At 36.8% G+C, this 23786-nt stretch overlaps 1 protein-coding gene across 7 annotated transcripts in view; it reads right to left on the bottom strand.

Moving 5' to 3' along the window:
* The window catches only part of ETV1 (ETS variant 1), a 94471-nt gene that overhangs the window by 28017 nt on the left and 42668 nt on the right, over positions 1 to 23786 (bottom strand). For 6 of the 7 annotated variants that reach the window (XM_029234229.1, XM_029234227.1, XM_029234226.1 and 3 more), the window contains 3 exons: positions 15512 to 15641; positions 11745 to 11933; positions 7194 to 7441 (listed from right to left, as the gene is read on the bottom strand). In XM_029234229.1, the coding sequence (XP_029090062.1) occupies positions 7194 to 7441; positions 11745 to 11933; positions 15512 to 15641 (567 nt within the window). Of the gene's footprint in view, positions 1 to 7193; positions 7442 to 11744; positions 12065 to 15511; positions 15642 to 23786 lie in introns of those variants that run through there. The other variant, XM_029234230.1, reaches the window with a different exon arrangement.

Genomic DNA, 23786 nt, shown 5'->3' with positions numbered 1-23786 from the left:
ATAATATATCCTGATGACAGAATTTCTGAGCTATTACTACAGGAGTAGTAGTAACAATCATAGTAGTAACAGTTTAGAAATAAACTACTGAGTACATCTTGCCTTCTGAATTTTGGTGTTTTTTGGTTTTTGTTTTTTTGTAATTTTGTGCAAGTTGAGCCAGTTGATTGAGGCCCTGACAAATCATCTCCAAACACATAAAGCACTATTTACTCATATTTCCATGTGGCTGCAGAAAACAAGTACGTTTTTCTTGCTCTATTATCTACTGATTTCATCCTATAACTTTAACCTTCAAACCATATTCTAAATTCTGCAAGGGGAATCCCAAGCAATGCTCACTAAGAGCAGCATTAGGAATTACTTCACTATCTTCTCTGCTATTTAAGATGAGTACCCATCAACACAGCAAAACACAGAATAACATTGACAACATAAAAATCTTCTCTAGCCACTTCAGAAACGCAAAACTATTTAACTCTTACGACTACATTGCCAGCTTGGCCCTATGTGAGTACCAGATATATTTGTCAGCTCTCACAGAGGAAAGTTAAACGTATTCCTAGTTTTAACATACTTAACATGAGCTAAGTATTGTGCATCTATTTTATCATTTCTCTGCCTACATATTATTTTTCTACATGCTAAGTACAGATAATTACTCTCTAAATTTGAAGGTTTGTCTATTGGCCTTCATCAAAGCCCTAAGGTGATGAAGTATATGGAAACTTGGAAAGGGCTGCTAGGATTTAAAAATGAAAGATAGAAAAGGTCCGTCTTATTTTTCCAAATGTAAGCTTTCCTTATATGTTCTTTTGTTTGTTTTGTTTTTTAATTTTTTGGCCATGCCACACAGTATGTGGGATCTTAGTTCCCCAACCAGGGATCGAACCCTCGCCCTCTGCAGTGGAAGTGTGGAGTTCCAACCACTGGACGGCCAGGGAAGTCCCGTATCTGTTTTAGATACCACAGTCCTTCATAAGCTTTCTGCTGAAAAATAGCCTCAGCTGACAAAAGTTTGAAAATGACTCCTATAGTTAAATTTTAAGCCATCAAGCTATCAAGTGTTTTAACAGAGAGTGAAGTCCAATAAGAAAGAAGGCTCAGACAAACTCAAAGTTTATATAATCAATCAAAGAATTTTCGAGCTGGCTAGGCCATCAATTTGATACTTTTCCTTCTAATAACTGTTCAGCCTTTTCCAGAAGAACTATTAGGAAAAGTTACTTCTCTGACAATCTCAATGTTTGATAATGTTTATGGTGTATTTTTAAAAAGGAAATAGAACACATTTTAATCTGAAATATCATTTGAAGTTTTATATTTTCCTACCTTACAACAGTGAGCACCTAACAGAATAAAATCTGGGGACTGTCTAATGTGAAATAAATACCCCCAAATTAGGAAAAGCACAACTTAAGTTTTAATGCAAATGCTTTCTTTGCCCTGGGTCACATAGAGCTTTTAAAAGACATAGGCAGGGCTTCCCTGGTGGCACAGTGGTTGAGAGTCCGCCTGCCGATGCAGGGGATGCGGGCTCGTGCCCCGGTTCAGGAAGATCCCACATGCCGCGGAGCGGCTGGGTCTGTGAGCCATGGCCGCTGAGCCTGCGCGTCCAGAGCCTGTGCTCCGCAGCGGGAGGGGCCACAACAGTGAGAGGCCCGCGTACCGAAAAGACATAGGCAAATACTCATTCTAAGAATTAGAGGAAAGGGTCTAACAAATTGTAGATTAAAGTACTTTATTTTGGACAATTATATAGAAAGATAGGCTGTGGACTGTGCACTAAACTAAGAATAAGAAAACCTTGGTTCTGGTTTTGGCTGTTTCACAAAACACCTTTGTAACTGATGGTAAGTTAACTTGAATGAGCCTCGGACATTTTATCTGTATAATAGGGTGTAAAGAAGGAATGTGAATTAGGTGATACCCCAGCGCTTTCATGAGTTTAAAGATTTATGATTCTATGAAACAGCTATTTGTGTCAATTTCCCAACTGAAAATAATGCTAACATTTACTACCACATAAACGCGACATGCCTCCAAACTGAAAGAAGGCCTCATCAGTACCAGGACTCATGGCCCTAAAAAACACAATTAAAAAGTACAGAAACTTTTTCTTCAGAAAACATGATGTCAGCTTTCTCCCTTACCCTCTACAACTACTTCCTCCTCTCCCGAAGCTCCAAGCACACGCTTTCCCCCTTTTTCTTATTTCAGAAACCTTATTCTGTCCCTGAAAGTTCTCTTTCCCCTCTTCCTTCCCAGCTCCTAGCTTAAACTGCTCCACCACAGGGCTGGGAAGTATCTTTTAAACTAATTAAAGTAATAGAATAGGCGCTGAGTGTTAAAAACACCTTATTAATGTATCACCCCCTCCAATCGACTTAAGATTTTTAAGACACCCCAAAATGCAAAGGAACATAATAGCATTAAATGATAGTACTGCAAGAACAGTGCAGGGATGAACCTGAAACCCACCAAGTAGCATATTCATTCTCCTCCCTCTCTAAGGCAGTCCTGGAAACAAACGAATAGAAAGTCAGGTTTGCAATGAATGAGACTGTGTCATCTTTAAATTAGCATTCTTTTCACTTATAGGACTGATGTGATTAATTTGGACACTTTTTTTCTTCAATTCTAAATTGGCTGATACTTTAAAATATAATACGTACTCTGTCTGAATAGGAAAGCAGTACGTAAGCACTGTTGAAGGACAAAGCACTTTACAGACAAAATAAATATTGCCTATAATAGCACCACGCATATATAACCACAGTATTTATGTCCTGAGTCTTATTTTGCATAAGTCGGGCTTTACACTTATAATTTTTTTTACTCAATAGTCTCATTTCACTAAATATTTTTTAAAACCTGACTTCTAATGGCTGCATAGTATTTCTGTTATTGGCAGCCATAACTTACATTACCATTCAATTACTCTGTAATATTCCTCCCCCCCCCCAAACATTCATCCTGCAGCTCCCCTTCCTTAAGATAATTTTCTGAGAGTGAAAATACCTACTAATCAAAGCGCATGAACATTGTGTGCTGATATTTTCTTGAGTCAAACTTTAGTTTCACGTGCCCACCACCCTCCTAAAAATACTACCTGAAGCTATCCAAAACAAAAACAAAAACAAAAGACGAATCAACGAACACATACAATTCTAATAAAATATGTTGTTGTGAGTATCTAAAATATTTACCTCATTGGGCATTTTGAATCTGCAAAACCTCTTATGCAAGCATGAAAATGGGAAAATAACCACGATTTTATGAAAATGGAGCATTGCATCCATATGAAGCACACAATGCTTATTCAACGCTTTTTACATAGTCACTTGGCCATAGGGGCAAAAGAGAGGAACCAGGTTGGATTCAAGACAAACCAACCAACCAACAAAAAACCTGTGTCCTGCTTTATGCAGCACTATTAGGCTAAAGAAGCAGAGGAGGAAAACAACAATAATAGATGCAATTGGACTGCTGAGAACTTAATATCATATAATCATGATCACACTGTACTGGTTCACCAAATTGGCCCTAAATATCAATTTTTTTTAATCTCCTCAGCGTCTTCTGATCCAAGATTTGTCCCTTTTCCTGAATAAAATTTCTACTCTACTAACATAATATTTTGCAATTTTTTAGCTTAAATACTCAGCAGTTGAAATTGCATTCCTGTAATTATAATTATACCTAATAGACCTTCCATTTCCCATATCATAATTAATGTCAGGCTTTATTAGAGCATAATCATGCTACCTTTTCACTTACAAAGCTTCTTTTATTTTCACAACATTTATGCTATATTGAATTAAGCAATAACGAGGCCTTCTAGAGGCCTTCTTAAAGGACATACTTTGGATCACAGATGCTGAGTAAATGGACTATGAAACGTTTTTTGCATTGTCTTTAAATCACATAAAGTATTTTCTAATGTGCTACTTGTTCAACATCAATAAGTGAACAAAGAACTTAATGATTCAGTGATAAATACATTAGATTTCCTAAAAAGGTTATTTAATATTCTGTCAGCAAGGATGAAAGAACTAATGACAACAAAACAAAACATCTGGAGATCGTACTTGTTGACGGCAATGTATGACGTATACAGATGCGTCAACTTAATTGCAGCAATTTGGTGGCCAGTAAAACATATTTTGAAACACACAGGTTAATTTTTCGTCTGCCCTGGTTACACAGTAACTACAGTTCTTTAGACCACATCCATCCAGAAGATACAACTTTACTATTTAACTATTCAAGCGAAACTGAAGTGTATCTTATTGGCAATATTGAAATTAGAATTCAAAGGTGTTGTCCAACTTTAGCAATCGGAAATATAATTTACAGGGGAGAAAGTAACATAAATTAACAGCTTCTCAAATATTAAACAAATATTCCACAAGTCATTTGCAAGCTTTATGGCAACTTCCAAAAGAGATGCCCTATGTACCTTTAAAACAGGATACTGGACTGTTATAGACTGAATGATCGTGTCCCCCATAATTCACTGTGAAGCCCTAATGCCAAAAGTGATGGTATTTGGAGGGGGGCGGGGGCTTTGAGAGGTAATTAGAATAAGACTAGGTCATGAGGGTAGGGCCCCCACGGTGGAATTAGTGTCCTCATAAAAGAAGAGGAAGAGAGACCAGAGCCCTCTCTCTGCCGCATGAGGACACAGTGAGTAAGCAGCCATCTGCAAAGCCAGGAAAAGAGGCCTCACCAGGAAATGAATCTTCTGGAACCTTGATCTTGGACTTCCCAGCCTGCAGAACTGTGGAAGTTAAATGTCTGTTACTTCAGCTTTCCCACTGATGATGGTATTTTATTATAGCAGATTGAGCTAAGGAATGGACTATCCTTCTTTAGGTTAGAAGTGACTGAATCTGTGCTTTTGAGGGTCAGACCATAGCTGACTCTGGAATTCATATTATATATGGTCCACAAATAATGCAATTAAACCTCACAGCCCGAGTTCCTATTTTTTTGCCCTCAATGTATTATCTAAATCTTTTTCTTGTTTGGTTCACATCTTCTCAGGAAAAGTTACACGTCTTCAACATCATGTTATATATAATTTTATATACAATATAAATATAAGGAGAATATATATATGTGTGTGTATATGTATATATATATGTATGGAAAACCACAGAATCAAGAAAATGATTTCAATGATAATCTTTCCGAGATTATACATATAAAAACATTTCTAAAAAACACAAAGAATTTTCTAAAAATGCTATGCCCTACAAGTCCTTTTCAACCAATTATTTGGGCTATTTTAACTGATTTCCACGTAAAGTTTCTTGAAATCACAATGAATTCAAGAAACTGTGCAGCAAATTAAAATGTGGTTTGGAGAGTAAGGATAACATCAGTTAACGGGACTAGAAATTTGCAGAGAAAAATGAATCGTGTCTATAATAAAGCCCATTGTAGTGCAGAGTTCTTAAATATGCCCGTAAATCATGGACAAACATAAAAGGTTCTAAAGTGTAAACACTATGGTACATTCTAGGACCGTCTCCAAATTACAGGGCCTGGGACAAGCATTCAAGTACAGTCCCTCACACCATATGTTTAAATTTTTAAACTATAAACCAGCCAAACAAAACGATAAATAAATATGTCCTCTCCTCCTATTCCTTGAAACTATAAAAACATAACAACTTGGAAGGCCAGGCCAAACCTAGAATTTGGGGAAATCTCTAGGATTAGTGCTGAAAGAGGATGGTATGCAGCCAGTTTTCAGTCTTCAGACCCCGGCCCCTCCACACCCCCTTCCTGCCTCTCTCCCTATCCCTCAACCCCACCTTGTTCCACACCACGGGGGCCTCACACACCAAACGTATGGGCACAACCAAGCTTCATCCTCATCCTCCCACAAGCAGCTGTCCCTTGGCCACCTCCTTGGACCTAGACAGGAACAGTGTGCTCTGCCTTCAGAAAACTAGGCCTGGGATAAACTTGCTCAGGCCCTGGAAGTGGACTCAAGGTTGGCTGGGCAGGGAATTCATGGGCCCTGGGTAACTGGTATACCTTCCAGAAGTAGAGGTATAGCCTCTCAGTGGGCAATTCCCCTTAGTCCTTTTCAACTTCTTGGCCAATGAGTAAGGGTGGCCAGAGGGAGACTCTCAGTGGTAGGGCTCCTTCTTGCTGAGCTTTAAGACCAGTTTATAAGAAAACAGGTAACTTTATGCAAGTTGGCAACTTAAGACCAGGAGACAATTTTCTTTCCTCAAGTAGAACCGATAGAAAAACTCAGCAGAGTTATGCCTAGAGAAGCAATAGTTCCTTCCTAAAGAACATCCACAACTTTGTATCCAGATGAAAGGAAGTCACATTGTTTTCAAATACTTTTAAGTCCACAACCATCTATTGACCATGCTTACAATAACGTTAGTAATATTTTGCCTGGTGCCCTTCTTAGAAGCATTAGCTTTTATTTCATACTTTTTCCCCAAATTCCTGAGATTTCTGAAGGGCAGGTGTCCTGATTTTGAGATTATAACAAGAGAAATGAGCACAGAATAGTTAAGTAATTTTTCTGAGTTCTTAAGGTCAAACATTGGCAAAGTTGGTGGTAACATTAACAATAGACATAAGTGCTTTTTACTTTCGGGAAACCCCAATTCTCCATCTTGACGTACTACTTAGTGAGATCTTTCGGGCTCAGTGAGACTAGAGCTAAGCCTATTATTGCTATTTTTGCTATCCCTCTCCCAATATGGAAGAATCCTTACTTCCGGACCCTTGGAATCTTGCCACAAGAATAAAGAAACAAACAAACAGTTATAAGCAATAAGTTACTCAGTACAGAAGAATATTGCTTTCTGTAAATATTGTTATTAAACAGTGCAGCAGGAGCAAATGGAAAGAAAGCCCAGAATCAAGAAAAGAATGATCATGTTACTCTCTTGGGCTGAGAGTGTGAGTAATTTTACAAATTGTACTCTTCTTTGGGCAGGTTTCATTTCTAGACACTATTTCATCCATTGGCTCATGCCAAAATGGTTTGACAGGCCAACCCTTCACATAAAGAGAAAGATTCAAAGAAGGAATAAATCAGAAAGATTCCACCAAAAAATGGTCAGGAGCCACCCAATCTGTGGCCAACACTAATGAAACTGACAAGCAAGTGAAAAGATTTATCTTAAGCATAACTTAAAGCATAGGCCTACCTGAATCATATGCAAAATCTCTGGGCTCCTGTTTGATCATCAGAGGAGGGGGGAAGCTTTGGCTGGCCGCACCACCAACCATGGTGTTGTGTTCATACACTGGGTCGTGGTACTCCTGCTTAAAGCCTTGAGGTGGGAAGGGAATGTTTGGCTCAGACATCTGCCGTTGGTACATGGGACGTCCTTCCCTTGGCATTGTCGGCAAAGGAGGAAAGGAATTACAGGGTTCAGAAAGTTGGCGGCGAAATCTGGGAAATAAGAGAGCATGTTTCAAATAAAATAGTAACAAGGAATACCCTTTAAAAATACTGGCACGATTTTTAACTTCTAGTTAATGAACATGACACCAGCTGACCCGAAGTGTAAATCTTTACCAAAGACTAGATATCTCCTTCCTGGGTCAGTAGCACTGTGATTTCTAATCATAATACACCTTGTGTTCCCCTTCTAATTGGTTCCATTCAGCACTATTTCAGTACCTGACAAAAAGTTAAAGATGTGCTTCGGGGAAGGCTAGGAGAGCATTGTAGTGTTTGCAAGAAATAACACACTCTAACAGTTAAAATGCCCAACTAGAAATCAACTGGATCATTTACCAGATTTCCTTATTAAGAGGGTCTCAAATTAATTATAGACAAGAAAAACAAAACAAAACAGGGGAACCAGAAAGAATCTGATTTCAAACTGCAGCCTCCAGCTTTTAATTCTGTTATCAAACTAACCAACCAACAAACAAAATCAACCACATAAAAACCTCCTTATTGGTTTTCCTTCCCTTACCATCAGTTATCAAGGGAGCGAGAAGGGAATGACTTTCTTCTCAAATGTGCAGGACTCCTACATATTCAACAATGTCCTAAATAACACTGTATTCTAGTGAGAAATTAAACTGGGAAATATTATAGAGACTGAAATCCAAGCTAGTTGTAAAAGACTACTTCTTTACTGTCAAACAGCAACACAGAACTCACTGGCTTCCAAGATTTTCAAACAAAATATCAAGTTGATAAAAATAAGCATAAAATATTACAGCAGACCTCCAATGATGGAAGGAACATGCATGCATCACATAGCTTTGGGACAGGTCGTGCTGTTAGGTCATGGGGAAGTTCTGAGGCCTTGGCAGAAGGCTGAGAGTGAAGCTCTACGCTCCTTCCTTCTTGGTTGTCCTGTGTACTGCTTGGCTAACCACTTCATCAGTTCAGTTCTGTGTTTCTCATCCTAATATCATTGACCCACCGCAAAGATGTGGATTAATTAAAGATTTAACCGCTCTAAACATGCCCAGGAGTGCTTAAAAATAACCTATCCAACATTTCTATGAGCAAATGTAAGCCTATTAACTCCCCTGCACCCGCCCCCAAAAGCATTCCTCAGACTTTAATTTGGAAAGTTAACATTTAATTTTGGTAACGTTAAATGAAAACAAGGTAAAAGCGAAAGAATGGCAAGACAATTGCTTTAGCATTTCTAAGAACACTCCACCCTGTGATTTAACTCTAGCCTCTCTGGCTGCCATGGAAAGCACTGAAATTCCACCTACACCTGCAGAAAATAAACTCAGAAACTCAGATATAGCAAAATAGGCTGACTGGCACTGCATTCACTTCCCTTCGCTTGCTTATTTCATTAGCCAAAAAAAGAAACAAATTATCATTAAGAACTGTCAAGGAATGAATAAGAAAACTGTAAGTTGAAGTTAAAAAAAGAAACCAGCTCACTTGGGAAGCCTTCAAAAGAAGACAATAATACTTCTACTAAAAGCTTTGTTGAAAAATCAAGCCATTTGTTTTCACAAGTCAACATGATTCCAGTTGGTACTCACTGAGGACCAGGAATATATCAAACACACGTGCTTCATAAGAAACTACAAGTTTGTGGTATCATTCTTATGACCCATTGTAAAGAGAAAGCGACTCCAGAAGCTTTCTGGAGAGAGTTCATGGGTAAGGAGGGCGTGCTGATGAGCTCCTGGGTAAAGAAAAACAGTGCCTAAGTGGTGGGAAACATTGAGAAAAAGAGACAGGGCTCCTGCACAGTGGGTTCAGGAAAAAGTGCCAAAGGGCTGGCCCAAGGAGCAGAATGAGGCTGAGGAAAGGAAGCGGGGTGCAGCCCAGTTGGCCATGAAGCATTCCCAGAGTGAGGTGGGGTGCCTCGGCTGGATGGGGCTATTTGGGGGAAAGGATCTGTTCCCAGAGCAAATTTGCCAATTATAACTGAGGGACTGTCATTTGTTGGCTAGAGCTCTCCAAGAAATCCTCCTCAGAAGCATACGGCTCCAGAGATTTTCCTGGGATCGGCCAGCTGGTGCTGTCCTCAACACTCAGTGGGGGGCAGTGGGAAAAGACCCTGAGCTTTCCTCTTCTAGTTCCGGGCCGGCTGTTCTCAGTCTCAAATATTTGAGTTCAAGTAGAGAAACTAAAATGGATTTGGCTACAGCATTTCAAGTTAGGTCACCTAAAAACAGCCATACTGCTTGTTCAGCAGTCACCTCCCATAAGAAAGAACTATTCTGCACAGAGCACCGACTATGCAGTCTCTAATTCTGGCCCTCATCTGAGGTGTGAGACACGCTATCAAGAACTCTGGGAAGTCACCAGAAGTAGACAAAACAAAACTTGCTTTTCTTTGGTCGCCCTCTTTTTCCCTTTCAGCCCTGCACAATGTGCATCTGTTAATGGCCCACCCGGCAATAAGATGTCTTTCATCTGTATTTACAAAACTGTTTACACAGATGCACATACCATTACACTCGGACAAAGTCTCAAGTCCACAGGGTGAGAAGGGAAAGATAATGGGAAGCATTTCATAACTAACGCACAAGAGGACTCAGGGATGGAAACCAAGGTAGGAAAGTTATTACTTGGTCTCACATTGGAAAGAATGCTTTCATCTTACCTTCATATCAAAAGAGTTACTGAACTTGAGATTGAGTCCCATTAAATAACCTATAAAAAGCAGATCTGAGTATTCCCTTATTTTCCGAAAGTTGCCAGTGGCACATCTTCTGGTTTCCTCTGCTGATCTGGGAGATTCCTCTGGCTGAGCTATTTTTATAATGGTGTGTCAGAGCCAATTTGCACGGGCTTCTTGTTAAATTTTCAGGAATTATGGGAGCCAACTCTTAAACACAGCCATTGTTAAGAATTAAATTATGTAAGTTTAAAATTATTAAAAAATTATATTTAAAACAAAGGCAGAAAACACTCAAAACTCATCACTTCCAAATTCTTTTACTACATTTTACTACTAATTATACTAATTATGCTCTAGAGGTTATGTCTATTGTATCTGTTTGGTAGAAATACTGTTTCATGGCATGTTACTACACATCTCTTTGCAATTCCACATTCAGGGTTGTCACAGTGATACCCTGGAGTCTGCCATGGGGGCAATATTTACATCACAGACGCATCAAATGCTATAGATCAAGGTCCTTGGGTTTACTCCCATAGAGCCTGTTGTTAACCATTTACCAGCACACCACTCACTCTATATAAGTACAAGGTAGAAGGGGAAGAAAGGATGCTATACATAATTGACTTGTGTTTTAAGTTGTATTATTAAGGCCTCTAAAGGTCCTCCAATATTTTATTTCAATATGAATTTTTTCATCTCTAGGAGTCGAGAATTATCCACCGTAGCATTCTCTTTAGCTCTATGATGTGTCTTGCATTATTCCTTTCTAAGTAATACTAATTGAGTCTCTACCTCTTTATATTCTCAGCGTTCAGGGTCATGCCTCTACTGACATTAAATATTCATTACTTGGAAAGGAGGAAAGAGTTCTATCAAATAAGTTTTCTTCTGCAAAACTATGTACAGCTAAACCACTCATCTAAGGTAAGGAACCTAATTCTGTAAGCCACCTACTAAAATTAGTCTCCTAACTTTATAGAAAAAGTACACACATATGCTCATAAAAATGGGATGATCTGATTTAAAGTTTAAGTGAAGCAATTTAATTCAAGCAAAGTGAAAGGGAAATGTTCAAATGTCAGTATATAGATTAATTTTCCATTTTAGCAACCAATTTAAATGTTTATAAAGGAATGTTTATAAATGACCTTCTCCACAAATTATTTATAGCTAAAGACAGATAGAGCAAGCTCTTCCTAAAAATATTTTGCACAGATGTGCAAAATTAATACACTCCCCTTGAATTTACTATAGGTCTTAGGAATTGGTAGTAATAGGACTTTCTTCCAAGAATGCTAAAAACAGTTGTTTTTTTGGTTTGTTTTTTGTTTTTTTCAATGGTACTTGCAGTTACCAGGGGGTAAGGGTGGGAGAAGGGATAAATTGGGAGATTGGGATTAACACATACACACTACTACATAAAAAATAAGTAACTGATAAGGACCTACTGTATAACACAGGGAACTCTACCCAGTACTCTGTAATGGCCTATATGGGAAAAGAATCTAAAAAAACATTGGATATATGTATGTGTATAACTTAACCACTTTGCTGTACAGCAGAAACTAACACAACATTGTAAATCAACTATACTCTAACCAAAAATTTTTTTTAAATGGTGCTTGCAGTTACCTGTGGTCCATGGGGTAGCTACTGTCTTGAATGGGCTGCGACGGAGGGAGGTGAGCTGGGAAGGCGCGGTCAGGTTTCGAAGTGTGAGCTGAGTTGGGAGACGCATGGTGCAGGGGGGACACTGGGGTGCTGGATGGTGTTGGGGGGTTGGAGGGCCTCATTCCCACTTGTGGCTTCTGATCATAGGCACTACCCAAGGAATGAAAGAAAAGAGAACATGTGCTTCTTGGGAGCAATTAAAACTTTTTTTTTCCCCCAACCCAAGGGTAGAAAAAATATTTTAGGCTTAAGTCTTAAGGAAGTTGGAATTGCATGTTTTTTGGTTTCCGCAGCTCTAGAACACGTAATCTTTGAAACTGTCACACACTTAAAAAGAAAATGGGATAATGAATGTATAACTTGGTAACAGCATAAATATAAAACATCTATTTTTAATATATATACAAACAACACAGTATAAGGAACATCTCTGTCAATGAAAGCAGTGGCATATTATTTCTATCTATTCTTGATATGTCTCCTTAAGCAAGTTTCATAGATCTTTTCTAGATCATTAAATATTTCTGATATTATAATCCTTCTATATTACATAAGATTTTAGAATAAGGACTCACATCAGTTTAACGAGATGCGGATCATACCTGGCTCGCCTTTATTTCTGGTAGAACTCTAAGAAGGCCATGCTTTTGCCTTATTGTCATTTTTTTAATGTAAAATAAATGACGCCTGGCGTTAATTTCCTCACATAGGATAATAAAGGTTTATGAGGCAAATTAATAAAGATTTATGTCTCTGATATCTTTAAACTTTCTTGGAGTATAAGAATAGGTACAAAATAATGTTCTTAAGAGTAAAATCCTGTTATCGTCTAACTTCTGAACACAGTTACAAAATAATACAATGAGTAAGCTTGTTTTTATATACATTATGAATTTAAGTTGCTTTCTTTAGCGTAGCTCTCAGGAATATGATTTAACTAATTTTTGTAATCTAAAAAATATTTTATTGAAAACGAATTGTACTTAAATTTCTGAACAAAAAAAGATGTTCTAGATTAAAATACTGTATTTCATTTTAAAATAAAAAGCATTCATTAATGTATATTTTTCTTTAAAAAAGAAACTTAAAAAAAAAACTGACTTATGTAATAATTTACCCTGTTGCACCATCTATATAACAGAATAACATCCAAGCGCAAAAATACTTTATAGAAGTGAAGGAGTATGTGCTGCATAAGTCTTCCTTGCTTTAAAGCAAAGTCAGTGGAACTCATATTATGTTTGGTCCTACCTATTTCACTTACCAATATTTCTGAATGTGAACCCACTTCTTTTATAAAATGGTTCACATGTCTCATTCCCACATAAAAAGAAAAAATGATACATCTCCTGTCCTAGAATATTACTTTTTTCCCTTATGAAATGCTGTATTGAGTTACACTGTTTGTATAGAAATGGAAATAACAAAATTTAATACATATATCACTGTGGGAATTACTGGTCCCCAAGAAGAACCTCAAAATATTCAGGTAATTCTTCTACCATTAATTTATGAAAGTCAGATATGTCTTTCTTCTTTCTAAGTCCATAAAGCAGCAGTTATTTCACAGTCACACCTCTGATCAATGCTAAAATGCAATGGCAATTCTATACCTATTTGGTTTATTAATTTAAAATTCCTCCATATGTTAAATAATTACTCTGAGAATACACAGTACTCTTAAGGAGAAAATGCAAAAATTAAAAACATGATAAAAATAAAACTCAGATTGATCAATATTGTTTTATCTGAACTCAGTATGTTTTATTAGTTGGCTTCTACAAGAGATCTGTTTTATAAAAGCTTTGAAGTTCAACTGAACTGCCTCATCATTTCAGGCTCTGGTGAACCTCCTAGAAAAACAGATATAAAAGACAAGTTGGCAAGAACAAATAGTAATAGAATGTGCAAGCACTGGTCAGGTACTGTGAGACTGCACAAATCGAAGTTTCTCAAATCTTAACTATCTTGGACAACAAACTAGTGAATATAACAAAAAGGAAGCAGACTCACAGATATAAAAAACAAACAAGTGGTTACCAGTGGGGAGAGTGAAGTTGAGAGGGGCAACACAGGGGTAGGAGATTAAGAGGTACAAACTACTAGGCATAAAATAAGCTACAAGGACATACTGTACAACACAGGGAATATAGCCAATATTTTATAATAACTATAAATGGAATATAACCTTTAAATGTTGTGAATCACTATCTTGTACACCTCTATCTTATATAATATTGTACATCAACTATACTTCAATTTTTAAAAAAAGGAAAAAAACTTATTCCACGAAAAAGAAAAAAGAATATATGTAAAAAAAATCTGAGGAAATAAAAGACTCCTTTGGATTATAACGTATTATGAACTGGAATCAACATAATTTATAAGCCCACAAATATTTGTAATCATTTTTATAAGTTTCTAAACTAACTCCTTTAAAGAACTACGTACGTCTCTACTATAATTGAGAGTAATAACATACAATATACAGAGCCAACTTTTTCTGTACGCAATTAGAGGCCGATATGAAAAGCAGCAGAATGCAATTTACTATGAAGGGTTCTTAATGAACATACATGTTATCAAATTTTCCAACAAATGAACAATGCACTTCTACTGCTCCACCCCCCTTTATTATCATCCGAAGGAACAACTGGCTTTTTAATAGATAATAGCCTCTGCTAAGCCTTATAAAATTCTAACTTTACTGCAATTGTCCATGAATGCATCTTATAGATCATCTGCAAAACCTGTCAGATAACTAATGTACTGCTTAGACCTGCCAAATGGTTCATTTTTTCCTACACACTCTATCTAATGTGCATAATGCTTTCTTTCTAATGAGAACTTTCATGCATGCAAAGTAAGAACCTCTCTCTCTCTCTCTCTTTTTTTTTTTGTCTCTCTCTCTCTTTTTTTTAAGTGAAGATAGACACAGGAAGCACCTTTCTCTTTTACTTGTTTATTTATTTATTTATTTATTTATTTGGGCACACCGCACAGCATGTAGGATCTTAGTTCTCCGACCAGGGATTGAACCAGTGCCCCCTGCGGTGGAAGTACGGATTCTTCACCACTGGACGGCCAGGGAAGTCCCCAGTCCCTCTTTTCAATCCCATAGTGCATCACTACAGTAGAAAAGTAACTCATGATCTGGATAAAAATGACTGCATTAAAATGATTCTGGGGGCTTCCCTGATGGCGCGGCGGTTAAGAATCCGCCTGCCAATGCAGGGGACATGTATTCGAGCCCTGGTCCGGGAAGATCCCACATGCCGCGGAGCAACTAAGCCTGTGCGCCACAACTACTGAGCCTGCGCTCTAGAGTCCATGAGCCACAGCTACTGAGCCCGTGCACCACAACTACTGAAGCCTGCACGCCTAGAGCCTGTGCTCTGCAACAAGAGAAGCCACTGCAATGAGAAGCCTGCAAAACCCAACTAAGAGTAGCCCCCCTTGCCGCAACTAGAGAAAGCCCCCACACAGCAACAAAGACCCAAAAAAAAAAAAAAAAATAGGTCTCTGACTTGACCTTTAATTAAAATGATTCTGAAAGTATGTAATCAGACAGTAAATGGTCCTTCCGAGTTCTGCTAAACACATAACCTAATTAGCTTGTTATATGCTGCAGGTGTAACTCATAAAATATGACTTGAGATTTTATATTATGCTGGAATTGTGTTTCAATAAGAACCACCAGGCCTTCTCTATACACCTGATGGCTTTACCTGACATTGTACAGGCACTTTTCTCCATAGCTGAATTTAAAGGGCTGTTCTTGACTGCAGGCAGAGCCAAGTTCTGAACATGGACTGTGGGGTTCTTTCTTGATTTTCAGTGGGAGGCCATGGAAAGCCACTAGAAAACAAAACACAAATACCCACAAAAATGAAATACAGTTAGGAATTCAGTACACTAATCTGTTCTACTCCTCTCGGTTAAAATGTCACTAACATTTCATATTAACTTTCATACATAAGAAAAATCACATTGGATGAATTTCATGCAAGAAAAGATTCTGGAGGATCTCCATATACTCGTTGTTTGCTTTTACTGCATAACGAAATGCATGCTTAAACTCTCTCTCATTACTTAAAGTCAGATGGACTACTTGTAATTGGTTTAGCGGATATTGACAATACTAGAAGTTTTCAGAAAGTAAGCTTGAAAACATTTCAGAAAGGTTTCCAATGACTAAAGCAGAAAAAATACAGCTGATTATCCAAGAATTAACTGAAGACAGGAACATAAATTTAAGTATTACTGAAAGGAAAATATCTCAAATGTACCAATAGTAATGGTTTAATGGAATAACAACTGGACTATGAGAAAGAAAATCCAGATGCATGCAGTTCTCAGGGTAACTAATGATACTTCGGACAAAAGGACAAAAAACTCGACCTCTTTTTAGGCCAGTGCTCATATATAAAAATACACATAAAACTATTTGCCTAACTACTTACCACAAGTGTGAAGATACATTGTGAGAAATATGTTAAAGTTATTTTTCATATATAATCTACCAGAAAACAATTATTCTATATGAAATGATGTTTCCTCCTTTTTCATATGACTTAGTGTCATATGTCATTACTGTTCAATATAATATAAAGACAATATCATAAAATATGAAGAAATATGTATATTTGGGGTGGAATCATAGCTTTCAAACCAATAAATAAATAAGATTATATATTTTTATTCTTCTATATGAAACTGAATAAATGCATATTAGAGATCCTCAGAATAATTGAAGTTTTAATATAAATGGAAAATGAATAAAAAGATAAGGGGAAAATAGACGTGAGAATGAATTTTATTTTCATACAATTTGCACAGGTATGAATTATCAAGGATAAACACAAGAAGGACACACTGTGGATAGTTACTCCAAGTCCTATAAAACCTGGGATTAAAACAAAATATTAAGTGTATATACTATAAAGGAAGATATTACAAGAGAAGCTTTGTGGCTTATGACGCCATTCAATCTTGATTATGATATTTCATCATTATGAACTTGTACTAACTTGAACGTCATATATAATTTTAGTATAAGAAATTGATATCAAGAGCTACCAAGCTCCAGGAAGATAAATGCTATTTGTTTACATAAGCACATAATTTTGACAAAAATGTTCAGTGGTACTCAAGAGACGTCTGAAACATTGTAGAAAACAAATGTGCCACAGAAGTAAACAAGTTTCATCTAAATTAGTTGTCTAAGGAAAACTTAATAGATAATAATACAATTATTTCGCTGAGTGGTCTATTTCAAAGTATTTTTTTCTAACTTAATGTGTGTTTAATATACCTACTCAAAGTAGAGAGTTAGAAACAAAGGGGAGATTACATGTCTCTTCATATGCAAAGGGTACGTATGTTCATTAACTTTACCAAGTCAGAAAGTTATAATTTATAAAACGTTGCGATAGAAGAGGCTTAAGAACCTCAAGAATCAATTGTAACATGAGGACTTGTTTGGATTCTGACTTGAACAAACCAATTGAAAGAGACACCTTTCCAACAAATAAGATATTTCAATGTGGACTAGGTATTAGATGTTTAAGAAATTATTGTTAATTTTGTTGGATGTGATAATGAAATGGCAGTTGTACCAAAAAGAAAGGTTTAAAGCTAAAGCTTCATAAAATATTTACAGATAAAAAATAAGCTCTGGGATTTTCTTTAAAATACTCTAGAAAAAAAATGTATGAGGGAAGAATCAAATAGAAAAATGTTGATAAATGTTAAAAGCTGACTGATGGATAGGTGGGAGTTCACTACATTATTTTCTTTACTTTTACCTGAATTTGCAAGATGAAATGTTTTTTAAATGTGGGGAAAAAAAATCACAAAAAATTTAAAGTAGTATTCTATAAGAAAATTCTCTCCCTGTGTGTGTGTGTGTGTGTGTGTGTGTGTGCTACTTCTTAGAATGACAAATATTGTATGATGCAATCTTGTAATATCTTAACCATGCATTTGTTGCTTTCTTAACAAATAGTTTTCCACTGTTTATTACTTACTTGAACATATACAACAAAATGTGTATACCCTGGTTCAGCACTTTAGATTAAGTAGTAGGTTTTATATTTTCCTAAGAAAAAGCAGTAGCAACATCAAAGGAACTCACTTTGCCATTCAACTAAGTAACAAATCATTATACCTGAGAGATGAGATCTAAATTATATGAATGAAAATGGATAAGAACTTAAAAGCTAATAAATTGCCACGTATGATGCAAAGTTTATCATATTTATCAAAATATCAAACATACCAGAGACTGCCATATTCAACATTACTATATTTTAAAAGTCTTTGGGACCATAGTGTAGGAAAAGATTAGTAAACAGGATGCAAAAGGCATTAACCATAAAAGAAAATAATCTACGAATTAGGCTTCATTGAAATTAAGAACTTCTCTTCATCAAGACACTAAGTTACAGACACCAAGAGAATACTTGCTATAGAAAGATCTGACAAAGAAATCATATTCAACGTAATAAGAATTGCTACAAATTAATAAAAGAAAACAAGAGACCCAATTAAAACGGGCAAAAGACTCAAACGGGCAGTTCATAAAAGAAGATACCCAAATGACAAACAAATGAGCAACAAAGCAAGCATATATGGAAAAGTATTCAGCATCTTTACTCATCAGGAAACTGCAAATAAAATCACACGAGGTTTTCACTATAGACCCACTAGAATGGCTAAACTGAAAAAGACTGGCATTACCAAGATATGAAGGAGACCTAAAGCAATAAGAACTGCTTATATATGCTGCTAAGAGTATAAGCTGACAAAAACACTTTGGAAAACTTTTTGAAGTATCTACCAAGTCTCCATATAAATCTCCACTATGATCCAGTAACTATAATCTTAGGTAGATATCAAAGAGAAAGGATTGAATATGTTTACTAAAGTACATGTTCATAGCAGCTTTATTCACAATACCAAAAACTGGAAAAATTCCAATGTTCATTAGCAGAAAAATGGATGAGTAAATTGTGGCTTATTCATACAGTGGAATATTCCACAAGAATTAACAAGGAACACATTGATGACACATGCAGAAATGTGGATGGTCTCACAGATGGTAAATTGAGTAAAAGAAGACAAACACAAAAGAGTATACAAAGAGTACACAGTATATGAATTTCAAGTACAGACCAAACTAATGGATAATGAAAGAATCTCCTTCTGTTGGTGGATGGGAGTGTTCATGACTGAGAAAGGGCACTAGTAACCTACTACAGAGCTGTAAATATTTTATATCTTGCTCTTGGCGGTGTATATATGAGTATATACCTATGTAAAATTCATCAAGTTATACACTTAAGATTTTTGCATTGTAATGAATGTGTATCTCCATAAAAAGATTTAAAAGTATGAGAAGCATCAAGCAATGCTATACAAATTAAGATGTTTGAAAATGTCTGGTGGCCTCCTCTTCCAGCAGAGACATCTGATAATGTGCTTCAACTTCACATAATAAATAATTCCAGATGACTCACGGGAGGAATGACAAGTCTGGGATACCATTGGGAATGGTTGCTAGCAGGACAGTAGCCTCCTATCAAAATGTCCATTAATATCAACCTAGAAGCAAAAGGCATGACCCATCCTTGTAGATACACCATCTGGAGCTCTAGTGCTTTCAGACTGGCCCCATGAGTTTCCCAAAGTGACTTTAGAAGAAAGAACACATAAGGATTCCCAAAGTGCTATCAGAGGCTAGTAGATCCCTAAACAGGGGTTCCCCAAATTTGGCCAATCATCAGATTACCGAGGGAAATTCTGAAAAGAAGCAAACAGGCATTCCCATACTCCATATGTTACAGGTTCAGTTGTGTCCCCTCCAAATTTTATCCTGAAGTCCTAACCCCACCTCAGAATGTGACCTTATTTGGAAAATTAGTTAAGATGGGGTCATTAGGGTAGGACCCAGTTTGTGGTACCTTGTTATGGCAGCCCTAGCAAGCTCATACCCTGTTCCCAGAAACTGATTCACTAAAGCTGGTATATAGATCAGGATTCTGTATCTTATAAAATTTTCTAGGTGATTCTCATAACCGGGCAAATTTCAAATCCACTATGATGCTTGGCAACACCTGGATCCAGTGTGTGCTGCACTGAAACAGGTCCAGTACTTGAAAAGACGTTTTTAAGAAAACTAACAATGTCTTCCTTTTCGTTAGATGCCAACACTCAAGGATTCTCACAGGTTCTCCAAGAAGTTTAGGGCTCCCCTACTCTCTCCGTGTGTGGGCCTCTTAATCACTGTGTGCCCTTGGAATCATGACTTTTTTTTTCTAGTCGTAAGCCAAATGCTAGGATTTTTTTTTTAATTGCTGTGTTGAGGGGAAAAAAGAAGCCAGCCTAAGATCGTCAACCTTTTGCACAAGAACCAGAGCTACTTTATTTTCCTCATTTTCACTTTTCTGCTTCCTCGAGATTTTAGATCACAAAAATGACTTCCGTTATTTATTATTCTTCAGTAAGGGTAGTACAGAGACTCCCACCAGAGAGGGCTGAGCTGAGACCCTGTTGGGTATTTCATCACAGGGCTGAGAGCCTGAGCGTCTGTGAACAGGCAGTTTTCCAGCTCACTGGCACAGTCACAAGTGGAAGCAGCACATTCATTTTGTGCAATTTGCTTTACCTTCCCACAAGGAGTTGGTGCATGTAAAAGGCTGTTAAGTACTAAATTATTCCTTATCAAATCACCATCATCTGGAGTCATGATCAACACTAATTAAATTACTTTCGCTGAACATGGCTCCAGCCTGCTGCCGAGGCTGCTTAGGTACATTTCATCTCGCTTACTGTACTGTCCTGGCTGGCTCTGGAACCAGGGCTACAGGAATCGGCATTGTTTGTAGTTTTAATTAAAGTGAATCTTTCCTTCTTCAAGTGTATCAAATCAAGTGAGTTAACTCCTTCATTTCATTTACAAAGAAGTGATGGTTCCCAATGATATTATATTATATCCTTATCCCTGACTTCAGACAGTTTAGATCATTTATCTATGAAATCTGCTGTCTTCCTCAAACACGTTTCCATGCAAACTTTTATGACCTGCAACTCCTCTGGACAATCAGATTTTTAGGAGGAGAAGCCAAGAGAACTCTCAAGAGATGACTCTTGCATTTTTTCTTTGATGGAGGCGTGACCTTTAAAACCACATCTTAAGGCTGACTTACAATGACTGAATTCCTCTAATGGTTAAATGTAAGTGCTCCAAAGTACCAGGACTTTAAAAAATGCACTTCCAAAATAAACTTAACCACTTCTTAATTCACACAGTTTACTTGGGTTTATGGTATTCATCATAAAGTATTTGTTAGATTAGTGATTGTTTTCATTTTAGAACTATGAACTATGAGGCATCATCTTGGATTCCATTTTTTCTGCCCACATTTTTGACCAGAGACCCACTCTTGTTGTCATCGTTCTCCTGGAGCACAGAAATCCCCTTGGCTTTACAAATGCAACAATGCTGGTATACAACCAATTCTTTGGCTCAGGGTAGACATATAAGTCATATGTGAACACCTACAATATTAGAGATGGAGATAATGAATTTAAAAATTTGCTCATAGGAGAATAATTTCCTAAACAGTCATGACCCTGGAGTATTTTTTGGCACCACTAAATTGAGAACAGACCATGTGATGACTTACTGGTTCATGTTAGTCCAGAGAATAAACAATGAAACTTATGAATTGAGTTTCTGTTTATATTTCTATAGTGAACATGATATAAATTTAAGAAAGATAATATGCTAAACTGTAGGTATTAACATACTGAACTCTGGTTGAGTTTGGAATAGTGCTAGAAAACACCAGCTATAATGCTTTTTTTTTAAAAAAGACTCAAATTTACATAGTATTATAAAGTTTTCAAAGAATCTTCACCAACTCTCGATTCTCATCATTCAAGATAAGGACATTAGCATTCCAATTTTGCAAAAAGAATTTTTAAAGGCATGAAGAAGCTAAGCTTCATGTCCAACTAAAGACCGAGGACTAACTTATAACAGGCTAGGAATTAAAGCCATGGGCTTTGGGCAGCAACTCTTGAACCCTTGAGCATACAATTCAAATATATTTTTGAATAAGCACACTTAAGATCTCCTTCATGCATGAGCACCACTACAACATTATATCAGATGTTTCTTTATCCATTTACTTCTTCATTAATTCATTCATTTTCTACAGCCCAGACATGATGCCAGTTGCTAAGGGACAGGGAATGTGGAGCTATAGAAGAAGCTGAACAGTAGACACAGTCCTAACCACCAAGAGCTCACAGAAGTCCAATTAGAGCTTTATTTAGTTGTTTTCTTAAGAAAAGTTCTAATAAATAAATTAGCCAGTCTTCTTTAAGTTTGATCAATTCATGTGCATGCTATGCATATTTCTGTATACATGACCTTAATAATATATTCTTGCACTTGTATCTAAATGAAGACACTTAGAGCATTCACGCTCGCTTTTAGGCATTCTGCCTTCTTTCAATTTATTGCTGTGGCCAAAGGCATTTAAAAATTCACACCACTCATATTCCACTGAAGGAAAAACATTGCTATCCAACAACTAAAGCTTCCCCTTGATTCTGATAACCAAAATGTCACAAGTGATGGGTCCCCTTCTCTATGTGGACACTGAATGTAAATACGGTGATAAATTGTCTTAGCTCTGACCTTTCACTCTGCTTTCCTCCCAACTCTTATCCTAAGAGTGAAATAGAGCAGTAATTTCTGTGAGTACAAAACAATTACCCTGCAGAGAGAAGCACATCAGATTTTTAACTACTACTTCTGTAAACAAAACTATGTCTTTGAATCACATCTGTAGTTTTTGAATCAATATTAGCTGGGAATTTAGAGCCTTCATGAGAGTCTCCTGAGTTTGATGTTGCGATTTCTGGTCTGGTCAAAAAGTCTGTTTTAGAATGGTCTACTGTACAGTATTCTAGAACAGGGGTTAGCAAATTGCAGCCCATGTGTCAAATCCAGCTTCCCACCTGTTTTGGTAAATAAAGTTTTATTGGAACACCATTCTACCCATTCATTTAGGTAGAGTCTAGGACTACTTTGAGTAACAATGGGGTATTTGTGACAGAAACACTTTGACCCACAAAGCCTAAAACATTTACTATCTGAAAATAGAAAAACAGAAAAAAAATGTCTGCTGATCCCTAGTCTAGATTATGGTCTGCAATGAGAAAGGAGAAAGATCTGGTACAGTGACCCCTGCTAGTGATAGGGAACAGCTAAATTAGTTAACAATGGATATTTAATCTTGCTTCACTAACCCTGTGTTTACTCTGGCTGTGTAGCCAATTTAAAGGGATATACACAAAAAAGATGGTGAAAAACATGACATGATATTCAGGCTCTAAAACACTAGAAATTTATGTGTTTTGAGGTATTTCAAGGCATTTACTTAGACCATGGTTATGTATAACGCAGAGAGTTTTTTACACTTGTCTACAAAATATAGCTGAGGAAGTCAAAACAAATCATTCTGTGGACACAAAAGTGTTTGTAAAATAATTTCACTTGGCTATATGAGCAAATTAAAAAAAAACTCTGTAAAAAGGGGAAAAAGTAAATGGTATACATAAATTAGGTTATTTAAGACCAGATACAAGCATGGCATGAAAAATGCATGTAGCCTTTTATACAAATATATATAGTTGGGAATACACTCACTAGATGAAAAGCATTCACTTTAAGTTAACATCACTTCAATTTCAGGTGATAAATGGGTGGCAGTGACCTCAATTAGTACTGGGTTAAATTCCAGAAGCAAAGGGGAAGGCTTGTGTACAAATAAAGACAATAGTGTCACACACTCCGTAAATCCATCTTCCAAGTCTTACAGAAAATCGGCAGGCACTTCTGCTGCATCTGAGCCTCTCAAAGATTCTTTTCCAGTACATTTACTTCTTCCAAGCCCTCCCCACCCCCACTGTGTACACATACCACTC

This window comes from Monodon monoceros, unplaced genomic scaffold (assembly GCF_005190385.1).
Source record: "Monodon monoceros isolate NGI ecotype Baffin Bay Population unplaced genomic scaffold, NGI_Narwhal_1 Super_Scaffold_2, whole genome shotgun sequence".
In the NCBI taxonomy this organism is placed as follows: domain Eukaryota; kingdom Metazoa; phylum Chordata; class Mammalia; order Artiodactyla; family Monodontidae; genus Monodon; species Monodon monoceros.
Note: the sequence above shows the minus strand (reverse complement) of the source record. Positions and strands in the feature narration are given on the sequence as shown.